The 14365-nt window shown below is 58.4% G+C and overlaps 1 protein-coding gene across 1 annotated transcript in view; it reads left to right on the top strand.

Annotated features, from left to right (window-relative positions):
- The first annotated feature begins 1802 nt into the window (after window positions 1-1802).
- Window positions 1803-14365, top strand: part of PRRX2 (paired related homeobox 2) — a 52006-nt gene continuing 39443 nt past the window's right edge. The window contains exon 1 of the mRNA XM_086324553.1: window positions 1803-2294. Coding sequence (XP_086180679.1) covers window positions 2033-2294 — 262 coding nt within the window. The 5' untranslated portion in view covers window positions 1803-2032. The remainder of the gene's footprint in view (window positions 2295-14365) is intronic.

Here is a 14365-nt window from a genome sequence, read left to right as displayed (position 1 = left end):
CTCAGACAGGTAAAGCGTCTGCCTACAGTGTGGGAGACCTGGGTTCGATCCCTGGGTCAGGAAGATCCCCTGGAGAAGGAAATGGCAACCCACTCCAGTACTCTTGCTTGGAAAATCCCATGGACGGAGGAGCCTGGTAGGCTACAGTCCACAGGATCACAAAGAGTCAGACACGACTGAGTGACTTCACTTCACTTCACTTCACAAGGGGGGGAGGGCTCAGAGAGGGGAGGGACATGTCTGAGGTCACACAGCAGTGCATGGTGGACTGGGCCTGGCACCTGGTCTCCTACACCAATGCTGCTCTGAACGCTGTGCTTTTCCCGGGATAAGTGCTCCTTACCCTTCGGTTGCTGGGTGCTCCAGCAGGGGCCGGGGGTGAAGCGGGGGGAGGTTCTTCCAGGCAGTTCCTAGAATCCAGTCACTGCCCCACCCTGCTCAGTCCCTCAGAAAGTCGTTCAACCACTCACATGTGGGCAGCGCTGGGGACCCCTGGAGCCCCTGGATCTCTTTCTCATTGGACACTCGTTGGGCAACTTTCCAAAGAAGAATTTGCTGTCCAATGGTTAAGACTCTGTACTTTCAGTGCTGGGGGTGGGGGTTCTACCCCTGGGAAGGGAACCAAGATCCCACGTGCTTTGCGGCATGACCGATAAAACAAATTAAAAAAAAGAAGAACCTCATCTCTCATCATTTCCAGGTCCTCAACCTACCCTCGCATGTGCTCTTATGGGTGGCTGTGGGTCATGTGGGGGACACCTGGCCTCATCTTGGGGGTGATGCCTTTCTGGGAAAAATCCTGGCTCATGCAGAACCTGGCTGCCCGTCTACAGGTTTTCAGGGGTGTGTGCAGGCTGGGTTTCCTTTGCAGCAGCCCAGAAAGGATTTTCTGAAGGTCTTCTCCTGGGGGCTTATTTTTCTTGCTCAAACGTTATGGCTCTGCAGTGGTGGAGGGGACAATGGAAGGCCAGGCCTCCAAGAGCAGTTTTGGGGAAAGACCAGCAGCATCTGGATGGCTTACAGTCTCGCTTCACCACCGGGGGCATCTTCTCTGTGCTTTCCTTGCAAAACAAAAACAAGAGCAGAGACCCAGGCAGGCCTCTCTCTCACTCTCTGTCACCCATCTGTCAGTCTGGCTGTCGTCTGGCTATCTATCCATCTTCCGTGTGTAAACTAGGAATTCTGGGGAGGGGGGCAGGGGAGGAACCTCCTTCCTCTTGCTTTGGTTTTCCTTGGGGAGGGCCTGGACTATCCCCGAGGTGGGCTAGGGGGATGGTACACCCCCAGAGGCTTGATGATGTACTGCCTTCTGGGGCAGAGACCCTGGCGCGAGGTGGTATGAACCAGGCGGACCGAGGACTCTCCTCCGTCTGGGCAGGGACGGCAGCATTAGGGCGCATGGGGGTAAAGGTGGGTTGGGAGGTTTCAGATCTTCCGTGGAATCCGTCTCCCCCAGAGTCGCTCCCCCAGTCCCCTGCGGAGGAATTTGTAAATGGAAGCGGGGCTGCTAATCCCTCCACTGTCACCTCTCCAGACACTTGTTGGGGGATAAAAAAAAAAAAAAAAAAAAGACAGACACATACCCAAACACTGAACTTTCCCATTCCTCCAAATGCGGGTGGGGACGCTGAAAGAAGGACACCACTATCTTCTCCCCCCTCCCCGCCCCCAGCCTCCAGCCGGCCTGGCGCGGGACCCCCTCCCTCCCGCAGTCGGAGCGGTGGGGGCGGGCGAGGCGAGGAGAAGGGGGAGGAGGAGAGGCAGGGGGCGAGGTCTGCTTCAAGAAGGGGCGTGTGGCCGGAGGAGCTCGCGTCGGAGCAACTTGGGAGCGAGCGAGTCGGCAGAGAAGGGGAGGGAAGAAAGTTGGTTTCCCCCGACGTCAGCGCCGGGCGGGCCGCGGAGCCAAGAGGCGGCCGGGAGCGGGGCCGAGCGCGGGGCGGCCGGGGCGCGCTCGCTCCGACCCGCGCCTGCCACCCGCGCCTCGGACCCGCGCCCACCACCGCCGCCGGCGACCCCGGGGCGGCCCGCGGGCATGGACAGCGCGGCCGGCCCCGCCTTCGCCCCGGACAAGCCGGCGCTAGGCCCGGGGCCGCCGCCGCCGCCGCCCGCGCTGGGGCCGGGCGACTGCGCCCAGGCGCGCAAGAACTTCACGGTCAGCCACCTCCTGGACCTGGAGGAGGTGGCGGCGGCCGGGCGGCTGGCGGCGCGCCCCGCGCCCAGGGCCGAGGCGCGGGAGGGCGCGGCGCGCGAGCCGTCCGGGGGCAGCAGCGGCAGCGAGGCGGCGCCGCAGGACGGTGAGTGCGCGGGGCCGGGGCCGGGGATGCGGGGCCAGAGGCTCGTGGGCCCGAAGGGGCGAGCGCGGGACCGGCGACGGAAGCGGGGACTCTGGCTCTGCCGGAGCCCGGCCTGGGAAGGAGAAGTCGCGGCGGGACCTCCGGGGGTGCGGGCGCTGGGCGCCGCCTCCCGAGCGGCTGGCGTGGCCCCCGCCGCCGCCGCCGCCGCCGCCGCCCTCCCTGAGGTTGTATGTCCGCGATGGACGGGACGGGAGCTGTCGGCTGTGGGAGGCCAGATCCACCTCCAGTCGTTGGGAGAACAGGGCGCTGTGCTGCCCTGTGCCCTGCCCCGGGTGGTACCCCTTGATCCCCCCACTCCCAAACAGCCTGGGAGAAGTGGGTGCGATTATTGCTGGGGAAACTGAGGCTTCCGAGTGGGGCGAAGAGACCTAGTCGCACAGCTGGGTCTCCAACTCTGCCCCGCTCTCTTCCAGGACACCCTGCTAGGCTTTTCTAAGAAGGGTGCCCTGGCTAGGGTATCGATGCTGCCCTCCCCCTCCAGTTTGCCCCCGCTTCTAGCAGCTCCCTAGGGGGAGCGGCCCAGCCCTGAAAAGCCAGCTAGGCCTCTCTTACCCTGCCGAGGTTAAAGGTCATCAGGAAGGGGCTTTAAAAACAAACAACCCACCCAAGTGGCTTTTTTTTGTGTGTGTGTGTCAAAAAGTCACAGAGGACTGCAGGGTCTTGAGCCCTTGGTAAGAAGGGGGGAGTGGCTGGAAGAGGAGAAGATGAAGATAAAGCAAAGATCCTGGCCGGGGAGAGTTTGCTGGAGAGAGGGGGAGGGCTGGAGTCCACATAGCTCACCCCTGGCCCTGGAAAGGAGTGTGGGGGTCCTCTGAGACCACTCCTGGCTCTCCTAGCTCTGGGGAGCCGGCAGACCTGCTGGAGACTCTAGGCCCATTAAGAGTCACCCACTTGACTCCAGAAGCATTCCCACCTGTCCCTGGGGTCCTCAACTTCCTGCACCAGCCTCCGGGGTCTGCAAGGAGCCCAGGGTGGCTGCGTACCCCACTTTTCAGATGAGAGAAGGTGCAGGAAAAGGTGAGGTGTCATCAGCCTTGTCGGAAGCCTTGTCCAGGAGCCTGGGTGTACCGGAGAGGTACGGCCGACACACACCTGACTGTCATGGTGCGTCTCAGACATGTCATGCCATGCCCGCCTGGCGCCAGCCGCATGCCATGGCCTCCAAGTCCTTCCCAGTGGTGTCCATCCACCTCTCGCCAGCCCCTCTGGCCTCTGTTCACCCACCCAGGGGATCAGGAATCAGGCTGACCCCCTCCTGGGAGCTGGGGTTTCCCTGGTGGAAGGATGGATGGTGTCTGGTTTGGGCCAAGAGAAAAGTGGAGTGCCCTTTCCTGGTGTCGGGTGGGTCCTGCCGGCTGGTTGTTTGTGGCCGTCGGGTCTCCTGCTGGCTCTGAGCCAGCTTCCCAGCAGGGCAGAGGGGAGGTCTCCGAGTTTCCCCTGAGGCATGGGGGACCCCTGGGGGCTGGGGACAGAAAGAGGAGCAAATTGAAGAAAGGCAGGAAAGGAAAAGGAAGGAGTACAGGTGGGGTGGAGAGAGAAGGAAGGAGGCCAGGCGGGCTTTGTCCTCAAGTCCTGGCCGTGGCCGTGGGGACGGACAGGAGATGGCCCTGCTTCTCCTGCTCACAGCCTAAAAGGGCTCCAAGTGGGGGGCTTTTCTGGGGGAGTCCCAGAATAGCTGGGGTCACAAGTGCTCGGCCAGGGCCCCTGGCAGTCCCCAAGCCCCCAGGCCTTCCCAGCAACCCCCCGGGATCGCGTCTCCCCCACTGAGGGCCCGGGAGCCCTTTCTCTTCTGCACACGGGGAATTCCCAGGCACTGGGGACAGAGGACCCCCGTGTGTGGGCTCTGGTGGGACAGGGCCGAGGGCAGTGGCCAGTCTGCCCCCCAGAGGTGGACATCTCCTTCCATCACTGTGAGGGACTGGGGGCCCCAGGCAGAATCAGGGCCAGGCTCAAGAAGCCCCCACCCTCTAGACCTCAGCTCCATCCTCCCGGCCCTCGGCCCTTGGGGACATTTTCTCCAGACCTCAACAGACAAACGGAAGCCCAATGTGGACACTACAGAGAGTTCCTGAAGCTCAAAAACCTAGCTTAAAGAATTCTCTGTTTGAGATTGCGTCTTTCCTAGCTCACTTTTGGTGTTAAAAGGCACTTTCTTTTATGAAACAGGGATAATGTCTGGAGATGGGTTTATTTTAATGTCCTTACTTGGCAAAATTAAAAGGAGGTAACCCTATACTCATTCCTTAGACTGAAAACAAATCTCTAGGCCATGAAACCCAAATGTTTTATGTCGAGTCAAGCAGCTCCCCAAGGCCAATTGGGTGCATTCCAGTGGTGCCCGCTGCCAGGAGGCAGGGGGGCAGAGCTGGGGGTGTTCTGGGGCAGCCCCCAGGCCTAGGAGAGAGAATCCCTTGGCTTGCTCAGGGGTCCGGGCCCCCGAGCAGGAAGGTGGATAGAGAGACTGGCACCCTGCCCTGCTCCCCTACTTCCTCTTTCTAGCAGGTGCCCCCTCCTACTGCGGCTGGATTCCCAACTCATGGAGTCTCCAAAGGTGGAGGAGAAGGGACCTTTCGTCCCCATCCTCATGAGCCCAGCCTGCGTCACTGGGCCCCTTTAATAAGCGGGCAGCCAAACCTCAGGGTGCTGGGACTCTGGTCCCCAGGCCAGCATCTGTGGGCCCTAGGCTGAGGTTTCATCCTCCAGTTCTGGCCCCTCGCTGAGGATTTGGACACGCTTGGAAGTAGGTTTTTCTTGTGGCTTCTGGAGCTGTTTCCAGATCCAAAGGCAGCGACTGAAACCGAATAGAGGTGCGTGCATGCTCAGTCGCTTAGTTGGGTCTGACTCTCTTCAGACCCATGGACTATAGCCCGCCAGGCTCCTCTGTCCACAGGATTCTCCAGACAAGGATACTGGAGCAGGTTGCCATTTCCTCTTCCAGGGGATCTTCCCCACCCAGGGATCGAACCTGCATCTCCTACATTGTCAGGCGAATTCTTCACCACTGTGCCGCCTGGGAAGCCCGTAAAGAGATGGGGTGACCCTTATTAGAAAAATAAAGGTTAATGGGGAAACCAATGAGTTAGAAAATTGATGTATTTTCAACCTGTCTGGTTAGCAGTCTCAAAAATTTTTGAATAGATTTTTCAGTCTTTCGTTTCACAAAGTCATCAGTACATCTAGCCTATTCTTGCCAATGATTTCCCTGGACCAGGCTCCCCGCTGGAACTGACCAGGAAGGCTGTGGCTTCGCCGGTGACTCAGAGCAAACCAGGGTCTCGGGTTCCTCCCAAGTCAAACGCTGAGGTCTGGGCCGGGGCGCCAAGCTATGCCAAGCACGTTAGGAAAATAAACTCTCGTTTGCTGCCTTCGCAGTGACTTACAACAAAAGAAACCACATTAATAACTGAGATTTTCCTTAAAACATTCCCTCCTGTGGGCAGGGCGGAATCAGGAATGCGGATGCACTGAAAATAAACGAAACCCCTGGAGCCAGGCAGGGATGAAGCCCACAACCCAGCGAGGCTGCCTGGCCCCACTGGGGCCGCGACCTGTTTAGGAAAAATGCCCGAACCCAGTGGGTTCCCTTCTCAGAGATTCAAGTGGGGCCCTTGGAGCCTGAGGGCACAGGCTGAGCTGGGGTGGGCTGGGGCCCTGGGCCGGGGGTTTGGGCTACCCCCACGGAGCTGTTCTCTGAGTCACCTCTGTTGATGGGCAGAAGGAAGCCACGGGCACGGCTGGCTTGGGTGGCATGTCCCTCTCCCCTTTGCCAGTGGTGGCAGGCAAGGCCAAGTATCTGAGCGGGAGGCCTGAAGGGACCACTGAGTTTGAGAGATGGGCCAGCTGGCCTTTCATTTTTGGATTTTTCTAGTAAACCATCTACCATCGTTTACCGTTTCAGTCGTTTTGAAGCGTCAAGTTGGACGGCGTGAAGTTCATTCGCATCCTTGTACCATCATCCCCACCGTCTAGCTCCTAAACGTTTTCCGTCTTCCCCAGCTGAAACTTTGCCCCCCATTGAGCACTAACTCCCCATCCCTCCTCCCCCAGCCCTTGGCAACCACTAAGTTCTGTCTATGAATTAGACAACCCTTGGGACCTCATAGATGTGGAATCGTACAGTGCCTGTCCTTTCGTTGCCTGGCTTATTGCACTTAGCATGACGTTCTCACGATGTGTACGTCATGTAGCAGGTGTTAGAATTTCCTTCCTTTTTAAGGTTGAGCAGTATCCCACCGTGTTGCAAATAGTTCACATTTGATTTCCCCGTATCCCCATTGGTGGACACTCGGGTTGCTTCTGCCGTCGGGCGATTGTGAATGATCCTTCTGGGAACACGGGTGTGGCCCCTGCTTTCAGTTCTTTGAGGGGCCAGGAGTGGAATTCTATGTTGAGTTTTTTGAGAACCGCCGTACTGTTTTCCACATCTGACTTTTTAGCCAGCCTCCCTCTAACTGGCTCTGAAAGGTGGCAGCGGCAGCCTCTGGGGCCGTGGAGAAGGGAGATGGGGGTGGTACCAGGTGCCAGCTTGCGAGACAGGGGCAGGGCTGGTAGGCGATAAAGACAAAAGTGTTTCTTCAGAACCGACCTTTTAAAGACAAGCCTGCTTTGCTTCCTCCCCTTCCTTCCTTTCCCTCCATCCATTTCCTCTGGGGGGCACGGGTGGGGAGACAGCGATCCACTGTGAATGAGCCCGGGAAGAGGGCGGTCGGGACACCCGGGTCCAGCTCCTGGCTTTGGCTCGCCTCTCCGTGTGTGACCTCCAGGCCCCAACCTGAAGGATGGGAAGCAGCACGCAGGTGTCTGTGGGGCACCTCCTGTCTCTCCTCCATGATTCGATCTGGGCTGAGAAATTGCCCTGGGATGGGCCCATTTCCCCAGGGAGGTGGCGTCTCTGAGGCCTGGGTCCTGGCTGAGCCTGGACCCCCCAGACAGGTGAGAGCCTCCCTCAGCACATGCCCAGGAGCAGGGAGACAGGAGTGATGAGAGCTGAGGAACCAGGTGTAGGAACCAGGCGTAGAGCTGAGAGCCCAGGGCATTCAGTCTGAGAATGGCTGGACACCTGGTAGGAGGGGCCAGTGATCTGCATCTCGGGCTTTTTGTCAGCAGGGAGGACTCTGGCTAGTTCGTGCACTGCCCATGGTTCCAGGGTGGTCTTGCTGCTCTATTTGATAGATCATCTGAGTGGAGCTTGCAAGCCTGGCATGGGGGCCTGGGACCACCGGACACTCCCACAAGGGTCCTTCCCTGTGAACAGAAGCTCAACAGGGCAGGAGCTTCCACTGTTCCCTTCCAGAAGACTCCAGAAAAGTGACTTTGCAGCAGTGATAATCCCTGCTGGCCCCCTTGAGGCCCAGGAAGCTCCCTGAGGCTCAGTGTTGCTGTCTGTGAAATGGGGATGGTGGACAGTGATGTCCCTTATAGGGTGTGGAAGACCATGCCCGGAGCATAGTAGGTGCTCAATAAAGGGCCTCCTTTACAGCTCATGGCGATGCTCACTATGAGCCAGGCTGGGCTAGTGGTTGCCATTCCTATTATGGGGGCAACCCAGAGAGGCAAAGTAACCTGCCTGAGGTCTCCTGGCTGGGGAGGTGGGGGGGCTTTGTTTTGTCCAGGCCTCTCTCTCCTGCACAGCGAGTGTTTGGGCTGGAGGGGTGGGGCAGGGGAAGCCCTACCTGGTTGCTGGGGAGACTGAGGCTTGTTTGAGGATCAAAGCGGTCAGGGAGGTCCTGAGGTCTGGCACGGAGTGGGGCACTGGGATGACCCTCAGCCGTGTTAGGTTTCTAAGTGCATAGAGGCAGGGAGGAAGGGTTCCCAGTGTCTTGTCCTGGGCAGGGATGTGAGGTCGGCCTGAACAAGGCAAAACTTGGGAGGCCTTCCTGGTGTGCCAGATCCAAAGGGCAGGGGCTAATCTCAGGTGGGAGTGAAACTTGGGACTGATTTAAGGCGCCAGTGCTGCCCTGAACACATCCTACAAACAGAGCTTCGGCGTTGGAACCTGACCAGGGTGGTACCCTGGGGCCAGAGGCCGTGGGAGTGGAGGGGAAGGCAGGTGCCTTTGATGGTACGTGGTGAGGGTGACCGGTTACTGTTTGCTGGCCAGGGCACCCCCGTGCTTCACCCTTCATTGTCTTCACACCAACCAGAAGTGGGTCCTTTTATTATACCCATTTTATGGAGAGAGAAACAGGCTCAGAGAAGCTGAGTGGTTGCCAAGGTCACACAAATGAATATGGGATTCCAGCCCAGGCCTGTCCCCAAACCCCTGCCCTCCACTGCTGGCCAAAGCCACTCCTGGAGCCCCCAGAATGCTGGGTGCTCTGACCAGGGATGTCCACTCCCAGGCTGGCGTAGGCTGTGTTCAGGGGACCACGAGGCAGCCAGGGGAGGGGTCTTCTCCACATTCTCAGCAGTGTGACCTGGGTCCTGGGGTTGGGGCTGGGGGTGAGGTGGGTCAGGCCTGGCAGCATGGGGACTGTCTGGCTTGTAGCGGGGAGGGGTGGCTTGGAAGATGTAAGAGTGAGTGGAAGTCCTGCCCGGAAACATCCAGAATGGCCTCATGGACAGGGGAGAGCTGTGGAGGGTCCCTGACTGAGGACCATCAGTAGGACTTCTTTTCTTGTCTACCGCCTGCTCCCATATTCACTCATTCACTCACTCACTCACTGCATTCAGCAATTGTTTTCCGATCACCCACTATGTGTTTCGCCTTGAGCTCCTACCAGCTGCTTAGACTTTCAGATCTCAAGCCCCGGTGAGAATTTCCAGGCACTTCGAAGAACTGGCATAGAGTGGGGCAGTTTTAGAAGTTGCCAAGAGGGGCTTCCCTGGCCATCCAGGGGTTACGACTCCATGCTTCCACGGCAGGGAGCGCGAGTTCAGTCCCCAGATGGGATGCCAGGTGGCATGGCCAAAAAATTAAAGATAAACTGAAACGCATTTTTAAGTGGCCAAGAAAAGCCATTTACTGACAACAACTGTCATCTTGTTGCCCCCATCCTTTTATCCAAGCGAGCACCTCTCAGCATCTTCATCTCAGAGTCGAGAATGGTCCTTAAAACAGACTTACTTAACCAGAAAGCTTGCAAGTTGCCCCTGTTTTCCTCATTTTGCGGTGGGTCGGTGATAACTCTGGCTGGCGTTTGGGAGCCACATGGTGGCTTTCCCAGACACGGACACAGGGACACACACCATCCGCCCCAACACACACGACCACCACACACACACCTGCTCACTCACTCCCACACACATACGCTCTCTCTCTCTCACACACACACACTTGCACCCACACCCACCTTCACACCCCTGTCCCGAAGGCTCCAGCCTGGCCCAGATGATCAGGTCCAGGCTCTTGACAGCCAGGGTGGCCGCAGGCCGCTGGTGGACAGACCAGCAGCCAGATTGCAGCCAGATCGCAGCCAGATTGCGCCTGGACAGGGCCAGGGGTTAAGTGCTTTTTGCGAGGTGGTGAGTAGAAAGGCACCGTGGGAGCTTCCTGTTTAGACAGAGTTGGGAAAAGTGGTCTCGGCAGGCGCCCATGCTGAGCAGACGCAGGGAGATGGGGGTGCCCGGCAGCCCCCAGGGGCAAGGGGGCAGGGTGTTCCCCGCCCAGAGGGAGCCGAGCTGCTGCTAGCGAGAGGCCATGCCTCCCCAGGAGCCAGGGAATCTCCAGGTGTCCTGGGAATGAAGGTCACTGAATACGTGACCCTGATGCTCGGGCTGGGCCCCCCCACCCTGCCAGCCAGGCCCCTCGCCCCGTGTCCCTTCCACATGTGGGAAGCTGCTTGCTCCCAGCCCGGCTCCGAGGGGCCCCCGTGATGACAGGACGCCATCCACCTGGGGCCCTTTACGGCTCATGATATTTTTTATTGCGTCCTAAAAGTGAAGCCAGCTCTGGAAGACATTACTTTGGGTCCCTCTTTGTGATCCTTTCCGCTTTCTTGTGCTTGGGAGGTGCAGCCAGGGCATGGGCAGTGGGGACCTTGGAAGGATGCTGGGGCGATGAGTTGCAGAGGAGTCGAGAAGCTGGGACCTGGCGGCCTGAGGATGGGTGGTAGGGGATGCTGGGGGCATTGTGGTCTTTAGAGAAGGTTCCGGGTTGGGGGGAGGTCAGGGCAGTGAGAGCGGGATGCCCAGGGGCTACAAGACCTGGAAGCTTCCCCAAAGGCTTTTCCACCCAGAGCTGAGATGACGAGGCAAGGGCGTGTCACCTGTGCTGTGGCTGCCCTGGAGGCAGGAGGAGGAGGACTAAGAGTCAGGAACCAGGACCTGCCCAGCCTTACAGCTTGGGACACTCCCTGACTCTGTGTGCCTCAGTGTCCCCTGGTGAGGGAGTCGGACCTTCTGTTTGTCAACACCTGGGCCCAGGAATCACTGCATTCGAATCACCCTGGGAGCAGGTGAAATGCATGTTCCCATGTGTCGGCCTATGGAAGGAAACCCTCTGGAGCCTGGACCTGGGCCTCTGCGTTTGGCACAGTCCCAGTCATTTTGGGGGCTACCCAGGTGGCTCGATGATAAAGAATCTGCCTGCCAATGCGGGAGACTTGGGTTCTGTTCCTGGGTCAGGAAGAACCCCTGGAGGAGGGCATGGCAACCCACTGCAGGATTCTTGCCTCGGGAATCCCATGGACAGAGGAGCCTGGCAGGGCTATAGTCCATGGAGTCGCAAAGAGTCGGACACGACTGAGCGACTAAACAAGGCTAGTCATTTTTATAGGCATCACAGCGTGTGCACCGCTGTGCTCTCGGAAGCTCTTTCCAGGGTTAACTCTGCCCCTCTGTCGTCCTCCTGTTTGCCTGCAGGGATAATGGTCCTCTCGTGAGAGGATGGAGAGGCCCACTGGAGCCGCCAGGGAAGACTGGCATCGTTTGGAAGCATCTAGAAGGGGCCAGTATGTGTGTGGGGGGCGGTGTTTGCTGCTCTAAGGCCCAGCCCAGCCTCCGCCTCCCCAGAGACCTGACTGCACTGGAAGCCGCACAGCTGGGTCTAGGGGAGCACAATCACTGTTGAGCACCTCCCAGCACTCAGCGGGCACCCACTGGGTGCCAGCCCAAGGCTCCCAAAGAGCTGGACTGAAGGGGGCGTTCCCACGCGGAAGATCTTGTCTCTTCCCCTCGAGCATCCTGACTCCCTCTCGCTGCCAGGGTGACGGGGTCGGGGGTGGGGGTCAGAAGCCTGAGCTGGGGGGTCTCTATCACTTGTCACTGGAAAAGCCCCCTCCCATTGTCTGGCCTGTCTGGCCTGCTCCTCCCTGTCCCCCCACCCTCTCTGCCCCTCACAACGCTGCAGGCTTTCCTCAGCAGGGTCCGCAGGGTAGGGCATCCATGCCCCCAGGACGGTGACCACCACCCCTGAGGGTTTTGTCCACTGGTCCCCAATCCCGCCTCCCTCCCTGCCTGTCCTTCCACCACCCCCCCCACCCCCCACCACCAGCCTCCCCCTCCCAGCTGCCCCTGTTGCCGCGGGCGCAGCCGTTTACATGCCAGAGATGGCGTTATTAAAAATGACATTTAACCAGAGCTAGAATTACCACGCGGATGGCTGCAAACCTCGGAATCAAAGCAGGAGCCGCCGGGCGCGCCTGGCAGGGGCCTCGCGGCCTCCTCTTGCCGCCAGAGCTCTGCGCGGGCCTCCCATATAAAACCCCCGCAGAACTCCGAGGTCTTGAAAGCCCGTGCACCTCCTTTCATTAGACTAACAAATAACATGTAACAGAAAACATCTGTGAACAGCAGCCCCTAATGCTCTCAAGATGGTGCCTCAGGCGGCCGGTCCAGCCAGCGGGCAGCCGGCATCGTCCAGGGCTCAGGCCCTGGCCGCCCCCCACCCCAGGTGGGCAAGGGCCCTTGGGAGTCCCTGGCACCCCTCCCCTTCCCTCCTGGGCCTCCCCTCCGGGACCCTGTGGACCTGGGGTCCTCCTTCTCTGCCTTCTCATCCTCCTCCAACCCAGTCTTCAGGCCTCTCCTCTTGCAGAAGAGAACCAGTAATCCAGGGGTCTCTTTGCAAGGGGATAGTTTCTGGACAGGGCATCTCAGCCGTCCACTCAAGGGCCGGGGCTGGGGCTTGGCCAGCTGTGTGACCTTGGCAAGTGTCATCTTCTCTCTGAGCGTGTTTGTCAAGGGGAGGAGAATCGTGCCCCTTGCGGGGTGGTTTTAAGGGTTTAGGGAAGTGATGGAAGTAGAGTAGCTGATCACGTGAGAAGGTCATATGGGGGGTCTGCCGTTCTCAAGACGGCTGGGGAAATTGAGGCTCTGAGCGGTTGCGTGACTCACCCAAGGGCCCACGGCGGGCGGAGGAGCCGAGGTTTGGAGCCTCAGAGTCTGCATCTTTTTTCATGACCCCATGAAGCATGAACTGAGGATGTAGTAAGTGAGGGGGATGTTCAGACCTGGATCTGCCGTGCCCCTTGCCCTCGGGAATGCCTGGTCTGTGCGGATGGCAGAGGATGGACTCACCTTTGAGAGAGTACAGCCCAGCCCTGCCCTCCCTGAGGCCAGCACCCCTCCACGCCCCCCACCTCTAACCCCGTGGGCTTTGAAGCAAGAGATGCCTCAAGATGCAAGGTCCTCCCCGCGTGGCTGGACACGTGGCTGCCTCCCCCAGGACCTGAAGCACGGTTCTCACAACTCAAATCAGGTGGCGGGGGTGTGCATCTCAGATGAGGGAGGAAAGGCCAGGAAAACGTCCCAGAAATGGGAGAAAAGAGAAATTGGCCCTTTGTTCCCTATTTCCCTTGTGATGAGGCTACAGAAAACAGGTCTTTCCACCTTCCCCTGCTGCTGCTGCTGCTAAGTCGCTTCAGTTGTGTCCAACTCTGTGCGAGCCCAGAGACGGCAGCCCACCAGGCTCCCCCATCCCTGGGATTCTCCAGGCAAGAACACTGGAGTGGGTTGCCATTTCCTTCTCCAATGCATGAAAGTGAAAAGTGAAAGTGAAGTCCCTCAGTCGTGTCCGACTCTGAGCGACCCCATGGACTGCGGCCCACCAGGCTCCTCCATCCATGGAGTTTTCCAGGCAAGAGTACTGGAGTGGGGTGCCATTGCCTTCTCCAACCTTCCCCTAAAAGACTATATATGAAACTCCATCCCTCCCAGTCCCCTTCCAAGCGATGCCTTGCTATTTGGTTCCCAGAACACTGGATGTAATTCATTAATTCACTTACTCATTCAACTGAACTGAACTGATTCATTCATTCATTGCGTGCACACACCTGTTGTTTGAGGCATCACTGGACAGATGAGTCGTTCAGTCACTCAGTCGTGTCCGATTCTTTGCAACCCCATGTACCTCAGCACACCAGGCTTCCCTGTCCATCACCAACTCCCAGAACTTGCTCAAACTCATGTCCATCGAGTCAGTGATGCCATCCAACCATCTCATCCTCTGGCGTCCCCTTCTCCTCCTGCCCTCAATCTTTCCCCAGCATCAGGATCTTTTCCAATGAGTCAGTTCTTCACATTAGGAGGCAAAAGTATTGGAATTTCAGCTTCAGCATCTGTCCTTCCAATGAATATTCAGGAATGATCTCCTTTAAGATGGACTGGTTGGATCTCCTTGCAGTCCAAGGGACTCTCAAGAGCCTTCTCCAACACCACAGTTCAAAAGCATCAATTCTGATGCTCAGCCTTCTTTATGGTCCAGCTCTCACATCCGTACTGGGAGAACCATAGCTTTGACTATGCGGACCTTTGTCAGCAAAGTGCTGTCTCTGCTTTTTAACTCACTGTCTAGGTTGATCATGCTTGTCCCTAACCAGCGAGTGGAGCAGAGTCAGGAGCACCCTGATGCCCAGTTCTTTACCTCTGTCTGGGCCCGAGCTCAGGACTTCACAAGCTGCCTCATGCTGAGTTCTCTCAGCAGCCTTATTAGGCAGGTGCGGTATTATCCCTGGTGGCTCAGACCTTAAAGAATCTGCCTGCCATACGGGAGGCCTAGGTTCAATCCCTGAGTTGGGAAGATCCCCTGGAGATGGGAACAGCTACCTACTCCAGTATTCTTGCCTGGAGAATCC

This window comes from Bos grunniens, chromosome 11, assembly GCF_055505025.1.
Source record: "Bos grunniens cultivar Pamir isolate PY7600 chromosome 11, Bosgru_T2T1.0, whole genome shotgun sequence".
In the NCBI taxonomy this organism is placed as follows: domain Eukaryota; kingdom Metazoa; phylum Chordata; class Mammalia; order Artiodactyla; family Bovidae; genus Bos; species Bos grunniens.
Note: the sequence above shows the minus strand (reverse complement) of the source record. Positions and strands in the feature narration are given on the sequence as shown.